Source organism: Miscanthus floridulus, chromosome 5 (genome assembly GCF_019320115.1).
Source record: "Miscanthus floridulus cultivar M001 chromosome 5, ASM1932011v1, whole genome shotgun sequence".
NCBI classification, from domain to species: domain Eukaryota; kingdom Viridiplantae; phylum Streptophyta; class Magnoliopsida; order Poales; family Poaceae; genus Miscanthus; species Miscanthus floridulus.
Window position 1 is genome coordinate 45,778,089 of NC_089584.1, and position 11,061 is coordinate 45,789,149.

An 11,061-nucleotide genomic window follows, 5' to 3' on the forward strand; every position below is an offset into this window, starting at 1 on the left:
TCATTAAATGAAAAAAGAAACCAAAAATAGAAACAAGAAAAAAAAAAAGAGGGACATTTAGTCTCGGTTGGTGTTTTCAACCGGGACTAAAGGTCCTGCCCCGTGACGGTCCCTGGCCAGGCCTGGAGGCCCCCTTTACTCCCGGTTGGTGTTTCCAACCGGGACTAAAGGTCCCCTTTAGATCCGGGCGTCAAGCCGGGACTAAAGAAGCCCCGGGCGTCAAGCCAAGACTAAAGGAGAGTACCTTTAGTCCCGGATTAATGCTCCTGGTTGGGAAACCGGGACTAAAGGGGTTTCCCAACCGGAAGAAAAAGCCTTGCTGCACCAGTGACCGAAAAGCGTCGATTCTTCACCAAAACAGTGCAGCGTCGCCTTTAGATTCCTATGGAGTTTATGTACAACTAGTGGAGGGGCGCGCGCGTGGCGCGCAGATGCAGGCACAAATTTGAGGGAAAGAGAACAGTAACCTGGACATAGTCGACTGAAGCATAATTATACAGCCATTATACATGGAGTTGTTCCTGGAACGTGTCCACAGGGTTTTCAGTGTATGAACAAACAAGGACTTGGTTTGCTAGGTGAAAGAGTAGAGTACCTATACAGAGCCACTACAGGGTGTTGAGCAGCTATATTATACAAGGTTAATAGCAAGTTGACTGGAGCCTTTGCCGGGCTCGGAGATAGATGCAGGAACGATCATCAGGGCCTTGTTCGTTTCGCTGAAAAAATAAGCTGAAACATTGTTTCGGTTGATTTGTTGTGAGAGAGAAAAATACTGTTCCGGCTGAGAAAACAAGCTGAAAAGTATGGATTATAAGAGAAGCGAACATGGCCTATTGGCCCCGTTCGGCTTACCCCATATTCGGCTTGTTCGGCTTCATTTTTCAGCCGGAACAATGTTTTCTCTCACGACAATTCAACCAGAACAGGGTCACTTGAACGTTGATGTAGCAATGATCAGTGGAATTTCCAGCTGCTATCAGTCTTCCAACCATGTTCATCGTCGTCCCAGTTGTTCAGGGAGGAATCGGTAGAAATATCTGCAGAGAGATGAACATGTGTTTATGATTGTAGTCTTAGTGATGGTGTGTCTGCAGGAGTATGAGGAAGCAGGGAAAAGAAATTTATGTATATTGCAAGTACTGTGTATACAAGAAATATTGGAGCACACAGTTTGAGGATTTTCTTTTTATATTGTTATATTGCTGAACAAAGGAAGAAAGGCATATGAATGATAGTGTTGTGATAATTGTAGCCGTGGTGTGTTTTTTTTTAGAATATGATGAGGACTGAAATGGAGTATATAGATGTCATACCCCGTGGACGGGAGGTTGCCTCATTGTCGTGACCTGATGAGTGAAATAATTATGTTAGTAGGCACTGTGTTTGGCTAATATTGACTGTCATTACCTTCGTAGGCGAAATATTCTCTGTGGTGTTCCTCTTGGTGCACGGTAGCAAGATCTGAGGATACTGTTAATTTTGGGAGCAAGATTGTTAGAAATAGAGGCGCCTGCGTTTTTCAGTGGCATTGTAGCTGTATGAGTGATTACCTCGTCGCTGAGACCATCGATGTTCTGGTGGAGTCATCCTGCCAAGCATCTCCTCTTCTGTATATGTTTCATACCATAGTGGCCAAATGTTGAGGAGGTCGCCGTGTTCAGCTGTTTTCCTGACACCTATATGTGCAATGCTAGGCACAAGCGGCTCTTGTCCATAGGCGGAGACCCAGTATGTGAGTGTTGCAGGTGTCAATGTTATGTCACGGATGGTGCAAATTCCGCTGAACAGACGGTGTATCGTTAGTTCACAGCATAGGTGTGGTGGTATCCCAGAGATTTCAATGCTGAGGCGTTCGTTGGGCGGCGGCACACGTGAGCAGTTTGCTATGTGGTGGTTGATGGGATCAGGGTTGAGCTGGGTTTGTAGGGGCACTGCTGTTGAGCCGTATTCCGGGGTCCATGGCATGAGTGTGAGTGTGTAGGTAGAAACAACAACAAAGCCTTTGCTAAGCATACGGAAACTTGCTTCCGAAGAGTGTACTTGTATAAAGTAGTCAGGACCATACTTTGATATGTTTTGTATCTAGATCTCGACTTGGAGTTGCTGCTGGATTGCGTCTCTTAAGCTCTGGTGGTCAACTGCACCTGCAGCTGATAACGGAAGCTTTGCAATTACTGCATGGCTAAAGACATTGGGATCCTTGATGTGGGAGCTCTTATTCGTCGATTATTGTCAGGTTCGGGTAACGGTAGCCAGCCATCCTGTTGATTCTGTAGATCTGCAAGTGTCATGTATCAATTAATTTGATAGATAAATATAACCATGTTTATATGTAGATAGTAGTATTGTTGATGGTGATGTTGTTTAAAGCATGGAGTACAGTTTGTTAACCGATAAGTGGAAAGGGGTTGGAATTAAAATTCTGTAGCTGATAATTTTTTTTATATGGGAAACAGATAGGTAAGTGGTTGATGCCTGAAGGAGGTAGCATGTGTTCTTGGAATTTATGTGATATAAAAAGCAGAGTAAATGAAAGGGAGATTGCAGGTTAAGATCATTACAGGGAGTGCTTTGCTTTTTGTAAGCTAGCGAAATTTAGTAACGAAGCTGTAGTGGCTGTGTTATTGTTCACTTTTTAAGCCGAATTAGGTTAATATTTTTGGAACACAATTGCCTATCTGTGTGCACGCGCCCTCGCGCGCGAGGATAAAGGACTATGGTCAGAATAATGAGTGTATCATGCACATGTCGTAGGCACGGTCATTTGCGAAGTTAAGGTACCTTCACTAATATATATTTACAGAATGGTTAAAGTACAGAGGTGCAGGCATATGGCAGTGGCATTGGTAGTTTACGGTCTACCCTAGGAGGTGGCTGTGATTTACAAAGTGTAGGGATGATTTTGAGCCCTTAACAGAGCCTTAAAAATCGCCATCTGTGAACCCACATTGAAGTCCCATATAATTGTTATAAGTGGTTTTGTAGATGCACCAGTAAAAGGAAACGTATGGTTCTTATCAGTTACGCTAGATGGAAAACCTCAAACTGGACAAATTTCTTTGTAAGTGTTAATGTAAATTCGTAAGCAAAAAATAAAGCTCATCAGTGGACTTCCATTTTTTTATCCGATTGGCATGTTTTTTCGTCGAAGTCTTATAGTCTACATTTGTTGATGTGACGAAAAAGTCCTTCCGGCAAGGTAGGAGACATGCCCCTACGAAGTACTGTAGATTAACCTAAAAAGCCACAGCATCTGCAGCTTTAATCTATGGTCAGTAGCATGAAAATGGCAATTGATCGGTGAAGCTAGCAAAGTGCTAAAAAATTCCACTCAGTTCCCGTCTCCCACAGCCTGCATACAAATGTTTCATATTTCAAGTAGTAACTGTCTGTTTGATTGTTTTAGTCATTAAAATGTAAGCCATGGCAAAAGCTAAATTCAGTAAATATCCTATTCCACATCAAGTGTGCCGCATACTTGAGCTAAACTGGTATAGAATTCCAAGTACTAACTCAAATCCCTAGATTTCAATCGGAGCAAAAACCAGCTCTAGAAATCAATGGCAGTTTATCAACTTGTCAGGAATTGGCTGCCCAATCTTGACATATGGCATCAACTTGTCACCCAAGCAGCGAAGCTTCATTTAGCAGGCACATGTACTGAGAACGAAGCAAGCAGAGCAGTGGCAGAAGGAATTGAAAGGGTGGGTGTAGGTCGTAACTGTTCGATGGTGAGGCACCACACCTCGCTCGCCCAAGAGAGGTCGTCCCCCGTTGATCCGGTGCTACAGCACAGCACGCTGGTAGCCACCAATCTGAGTGAGGGGCTGTACCTTTACTTAAGGACCACAGGAAGCATCATGGCGCCAATTCTAAGACACCATTGCTGCAAAGGATGGATACAAGGTTAATAGAATTGAAATAAACACCATAGGAATTTGCAGGCATGAGGATCCAAGAAGATGCAACCTTCGAACCAACCAATGCACCCAGGTCAGAACCTCCAACTGAAGGAAGGCAAAAATAGGAGAGCACACCTATCAATCCAAAGACTGCTTGGTCCAATCTGCAGCAGTATGTTTCTGGTGTGTGCATTTTATTAACTGAAATATATAAAAAAAATCTGCCAAGAAGCACTATGTTGCTTTCAATTCTGAACCCTTTCAAACACCAAGCAAAATAAAAATCAGAAGGGAAAGGAGGACAGAACTATAGCTAAGTATCATGGAGCTCTAAATTGCAACTACCCTTGAGGCTGATTTTTTTTGCAATATAAATACTTGGGATAGCTAGCAAAGCACACCTAGACTGAAGACAACAAATTGTAAAAAATAAGCATCAATTGAGATGTAACTGGCCATGAGAAGCTGTTACATTTAGTATAATTAGCAGATCATACCTAGTACCTTACCAGAGAACGAACATCAGAAGCTCTTACATTTAGTACATAAACAAAAAGATTTTATGACCTAACAAAAGATCAGCAGAGTGGGAAGTAGTGGAGAGGCTACCACTCATCATCTGTCGCAATGAAAAAGATAAGAATTTTTCTTAATGAAGACATGATTTTTAGAGGCCTCAGAAACATATCAATCATCATTTGTTCATCAACTTGGAGCTTCGAGGCATGGTCACAATTGGGTTACTCTCATAAATTGCACAGTATAAGTAGCAGAGCATGCCTAGTACCTCACAAGCGAACGAACATCAGTTCATATCCTTGACCAATGGGTCTGGAATTTTCATCACAGGCCGAAGAAGGGAGAAGTTTAGGAATCCAAGCCAATGTAGGGAGAAATCAGAGAGACAGAATCAAAATGACAAAACGAGAGGAAACGGGAGCACCTGAGACTGCTCCTTCCCAATCGCGGCACCATCGAGGGCCATCTGTCCCGGGTGCGTCTACCATGCGTGGCCAACGCAGGGTCCCAGGCGGTGCGCCATGGCACGGGGAGAGAGGGAGAGACAGAAGGCGCTGGCAACCGTCGAGAGGAGAGGGAGGCGCTAAGAAGGGCAACCGCGGTGGCGTGCACCGCAAGGGTAAATCGCCGTCGCCTGCGTCCGGGAAGAGAGGGAGGGAGACGCCGCAAGGTCCCCAACAACCAAACCTGCTACTGTCCCCCTTGGGCCTCGGTGCGTCAAATCATACCATCTATGCCTGAATTGTAGTTAGCTATCAAGGAATTCACGCATAGAAGTGCTCTGTGCCACTTGGAAAGAACAAAAGTTAGCATATGTCATTGACAAAGTTTAGATTCAGCAGTAGTTAGAAACCAGGTGTGTAACAACGACATATTAAATGATTCATATTAACCAATCTATTTTTTGAAGCATCAATTATTGAGATAACTTATGTTTGAGAATATAGGGCACATGACAGATACTTGTGCGGTTACATCTAAACATTAGTATTCGCAGCCGAGAAGTTTATAGACACCATCTTTACCCTGTTTCCCTAATTGACTCTTCATGATTATGGCAAGAGTGCAGGTGACAGTTATTTGTCCGTAACATCGAATAAAGGACCTCAGATAGCATGACTCCTTTGTCCCAATCACCATTATGTATAGGGTTAATTGGATTCATGCCATTACAAATTCTGCATTTCTGGGAAATACCATTACTATTCGTCTATTTAGAAACATGCCATTATAATTCGTGGTCTACTTGAACCGTGCCATTTTATACACACAGGACGATGTTGGGTCCACCTGCAGGTCACCGTATTTTAGTATCGCCCAAAGTAACCCTTTCTTCACCCTCTCTTCTCTGCTGACGGTGGGCCCAAACCGTTAGATCCATCTTCTTCCTCTCTGTTCTCTCCCGTGCACACTGCCCATGCCGCCGCCAGCCGCGCTCGCCCCTCCCGCGGTGTCCACCCGCAGTCTCACCGCCAACCGCGCTCGTCTCTCCCGCCGGCAGGCCCACCACCATGGGGACGAGCGGGGCACCACTGCCGAGCAGGGCCTCGTTCGCGCACCTCACCGGTCACACTGTCGCGTACAACGTACTCATCAGCGCATCTCGTCGTCTCCTTTATACTGAGTCGAGATCCTACAAGAAGCTAGCCAAAACAGAACTCGATCCATCTGGGCACTATAATATATCTCTACTAATGCCTAGAAGACAAGCAACGAGCACCGAGCAAAAAAGCTGTCACTCAGTGGCGGCGACCACGTCCAGCAATACCATCGCATTGAACTTGAACGCATCCACGAGCGCCTCCACAGGCCTCAAGCAGGGGCACGAAAAACCTCGCCCCGAGTGGCGGCGAGCTTCTTCCGCAAGCGGGTAGCACATCCCCCTCGTGGCAGGCCCGAGGAAGCACAGCACGCCAGTCACGGGCGACGGCAAGCGCGGGCGAGTGGAGAGGCGAGGAAGAGGACAGCGTGAGTGGCGGAAGCGCCTGCATCCACGCAGCAGAGGAAGCGCGCCAGGACCTTAGAGTCGCGGAGGCACGTGAACGCAGCCTGGGCGGTGGAGGTGGTGCGGGCTGGCGCTGCCCGCGAACTGCTGGTGTGGGGCCACGGAGCCAACGAGCACCTGCACGACAGCAGGGCCAAGCGAGCCCGCGGACACCAACCCTGGCAGTGGGGCTGGCAAGCGGACACAGACGAATGTGGGTGTAGGAGCGGGAGGAGATGGGTTCCGCCATGGCCATGGCCATGCCATGCGAGAAAGAGGAAGAAGATGGATCTGACGGGTGGGGCCCACTATTAGCAAAGAAGAGAGGAAGAAGAAAGGGTTACTTTGGGCAATACTAGAATATGGTGACCTAGAGGTGGACCCAACTTCATCCCGAGTGTATAAAATGGCATGGTTCAAGTAGACAACGAATTATAATGGCATCTTTCCAAATAGACAAATAGTAATGGTATTTTTCAGAAACGCAGAAGTTGTAATGACATGAATCCAATTAACCCATGCAAACCACTGCAAAGGCATGCCATGTATAAAGAGCAACTGAGATTGCGTTTTAAAGATCTGACTATGAGCATAACTAAAAATTGAACTAACAAATAACGAATAGATAGAGATATGTTTTTGTTTTTGTAGGCCTATTTCTTGAATTGCCACAACAAACTGGAATAGTTTAAACTGCACAACAAAACCTTATTTGGTAAGAGGCTTGACCTGCTACCTAACATATAGGCAGGAAAAGTATCTAAAACAATGCATGTAGTGTTAAGAAGAAGAATCAAATTGCTAATGTGGACTCATCATCTGACAGTATTATTGTGAACCCAATAAAAAAACAGCAAACAGGATCAGCTATCTAAACCACTAAACTGTATGCGTATGTGGTACGTAGCTGAAAATAAACAAAATTACTGAAAGAGCCTGCACAATAAGAACACCACGAGATCCCAAGTCCCAAGCAAGTACTCACATGAATCTTATACCTAGAGGACAATATTGGATTGTTCTGACGGATAAGCATCAGAAGGAGCACTAAATTCAGTCGACCAGGGTATACTGAAGCACAGGCGAACGCTCCGCTTACCCTGGAGCCAGAACCCGTGTTGAGGAGGTGGACGCCGAGACCTGCCGTGACCTGAGACTGGTCCTCCCCAATCGCGGCACCGTCGAGGGCCTCCTGAACCGGGTGCGGCCACCATGCGCGGCCAACGCAGGGGCCCAGATGGTGCGCCGCGTCACGGGGAGAGAGGGGAGAGAGAGACGGCACTGGCAAGTGGCGAGCGAAGAAAGAGTCGGTGAGAAGGGCGGCGTGGGGAGGACCGTCGAGCGGGGAGGAAGCGGCTAGGGTTTCGTCTAGTCCATGCGGATCCGCGGGAGGAGGCAGCGCGGAGGGCGCGGCAACCGGTGGGGCTCGGCCACACCGCTCTGCGGCGGCCGGGGACGGCCACCGTGGGTGCGCGCGCCTCAAGGGCGGCGTCGCCGTCGCCGCCGCCCGCGTCGTGAGAAGATCTTGCTCATTCATTTATTCTTCGATCGTATTATAAATTGCTACATTTCGACACCATGTCCAAAGAATTTTAATATCAATCTATCCATGTAGTTTGTGAGTTGAAGATGCATGAAGTTTAAATAAAACTTTCAGTCAAGATTTATGTAACTTGAATTTTTCTAAAATAATATATTGATAGTAGTAACTATTTATAAGAGTCGTCGGAGTCGAAGTGGTATGTGACCATTTTCGTTTCTCGGCAATTCAGGGCTAGCTGGGGTCTAACAAAATAATGGCGCTGTTATGTTTCGACGAGCGAAGAGTGCTTTCCTCTCCTAGCATTTTAACAAACAGGGCCCAGTAAATCCTCACCGTCGTAGTGTCGGCGGCCAGTGCCAGTGCCAGGCCAGAGGAAGAGAAAATGAGAAGGGTCGAAAAAACACACGGATACGGGATACCCAACACGATATGGAGTACGTACATAGGCGCCGTACCTGCCCACTGCCTAGTGCCCACAAACAAGGACGAATGGATCGACGTTAGAGAAACGCAGCACAAGGATTTTGTAATTCGTACCCCTGCCCATTCGCACCTGCTCACGGAGGAGAGCTACGCACGGATACTGATAGCGTATGGGTATCGTAAGGATATATATAATATAGATATGTGGATACGGCAATTTCTTAAACAATAATACATATTAATTTTTCAATACATAACTGCATAGTGCATACATTACAGTGATACACCAAATCCACAAATAACAAGTCCATACTCTATACTAGAGCTCACACTTCAGGAAGATCATCATAAATTAAAAATATAAAAAAATTGGATACTCCGGGGGATACGTATCGGGGGCGTATGGTTCGTGTATCCGTATCTGGGACACGACCCTGAAGTATTCGTGCTGCGTAGGAGAGTCCAATAAAAGTCGCGCCGGCGCCGGCGCCTGCCCCCCCCCCCCCCCCCCCCCTTCACCTGTCCATTGTTTCCATCCCGAACCGGGGGTAGTCAGGCGGCGGGCGGTCCCATACCGACCAACGCCTCCTCCCTCTCCGGCTGGCTCCTCCCCTTGTTTGCACCTCCCTCTACCTATAGGAGTATCCATCTTCATCCACCCAGACCCAGCAGCTGAGCGGGGGCAAACACCGGACCGGACGAGCGCAGAGCAGCAACCAGCAACCAGCGAGATGGTGCACCCGATTGCGGAGGCCGACGAGCGGAGCCCCTTCGGGCGCCTGACGCCGGACGAGTTCTACGCGCGCCACGGCGTGACCCACTCCACCTCCTCCTTCGTCAACCCACGGGGGCTCCGCATCTTCACCCAGCGCTGGGTGCCCCGCGGGGACAACGCCCCCGTCCTGGGCGCCGTCGCCGTCGTGCACGGCTTCACGGGCGAGTCCAGCTGGACGGTGCAGCTCACGGCCGTCCACCTCGCCGCCGCGGGCTTCGCGGTCGCCGCGCTCGACCACCAGGGCCACGGCTTCTCCGAGGGCCTGCAGGGCCACCTCCCCGACATCGAGCCGGTCCTCGACGACTGCGACGCCGCCTTCGCGCCGTTCCGCGCCGACTACCCGCCCCCGCTCCCCTGCTTCCTCTACGGGGAGTCGCTGGGCGGCGCCATCGCGCTGCTGCTCCACCTCCGGAACCGGGACCTCTGGCGGGACGGCGTGGTCCTCAACGGCGCCATGTGCGGGATCAGCCCCAGGTTCAAGCCGCCGTGGCCGCTCGAGCACCTGCTGGCCGCCGCCGCCATGGTCGTCCCCACCTGGCGCGTCGCCTTCACGAGGGGGAACATCCCCGAGCGGTCCTTCAAGGTGGACTGGAAGCGCGCGCTCGCGCTCGCCTCCCCGCGCCGCACCACGGCGCCGCCCAGGGCCGCCACGGCGCTCGAGCTCCTCCGCGTCTGCCGCGACCTGCAGCACCGGTTCGAGGACGTGCGGCTGCCGCTCCTCGTCGTGCACGGCGCCGAGGACACCGTCTGCGACCCGGCCTGCGTCGAGGAGCTCTACAGGCGCGCCGGGAGCAGCGACAAGACGCTCCGCGTCTACCCCGGGATGTGGCACCAGATCATCGGCGAGCCCGAGGAGAACGTCGAGAAGGTGTTCGACGAAATCATCGACTGGCTCAAGGCACGCGCCGCCACCGCCACCGCTACAGCCGCTGGCGCGCACCACGGTGAGCAGTAGTTTGGGCACGCCTCCTGCGTGCCCATGGCCTTCAACCGCTCGTGGTCCATGACGGATTCTATGGAGTATCGAGTACGGGTCCAGCAATAAACTTGTACTACTGATTACAGAATTTGTTTTGGCTTCAATGCTTGCTGTAATGACATCTCTTCAGTCCCGGCCTACCATCTGCAACCGATTCAGATGCCCTACCATCTTGCAGCTTTGATTCTTGTCCCCACATTTCTGCCATGTTCGCTTCTTGTCCCCACCCACTCAAGATGATGTATACTGCGGTGGTTGTCAGTTGGGAGTTGGGAGTTGGCAGTTGGGACTTGGGAGTGTAAATGTAATAAATCAAACTGTGCTGTCTTTTTTATAATAAGGTGGTGTTTGAATCCAGTGACTAAGATTTATGAGGTGTGTTGGAAGGATGTTGTATGAAGTGTTCGGATACTAATAAAAAAATAAATTACATAATCCATCAGTACTCCATGAGACGAATTTTTAAACCTAATTAATCCGTCATCAGCACATGTTTACTGTAGCACCACATTGTTAAATCATGGACTAATTAGGCTTATAAGATTCGTCCCGCAAATTAGTCATAAACTATGCAATTAGTTTTGTAATTAGTTTATATTTAATACTCCATACATGTGTCCAAACATCCGATAGGACAGCGACTAAAATTTAGGAGGGGCAACCAAACTCCACCTAAATAAAAATGGACAATTGTCTGTTGGACATCTAAAGTGATGGTCCTTTGTTGACGGACATCTATTTTGGAGTATTTTGCCAGAAGACACTTTGGTTCGGTGAAATTAGGCCACAGGACACCATGGACCGGTTGCAGCCAGTTGAGGAGAGAGAACAACGGTGAAATGACATTCTTGCCCCTGCCGCTTTCTTCTTCCTCTCTCCCTTTTTTTGTTTCCTGTCCCCGTCACGGGTGGCTACGCCTCTGATGCCCGCTGC

The 11,061-nt window shown here is 48.8% G+C and overlaps 1 protein-coding gene across 1 annotated transcript; it reads left to right on the plus strand.

The window, feature by feature from the left end:
- Positions 1–8,886: 8,886 nt before the first annotated feature.
- On the plus strand, positions 8,887–10,310 carry LOC136452104 (caffeoylshikimate esterase-like). Its single transcript, XM_066452745.1, has one exon. It carries the CDS (start codon positions 9,106–9,108, stop codon positions 10,102–10,104), a length of 999 nt encoding a protein of 332 aa, XP_066308842.1. The 5' UTR covers positions 8,887–9,105; the 3' UTR covers positions 10,105–10,310.
- Positions 10,311–11,061: the final 751 nt, after the last annotated feature.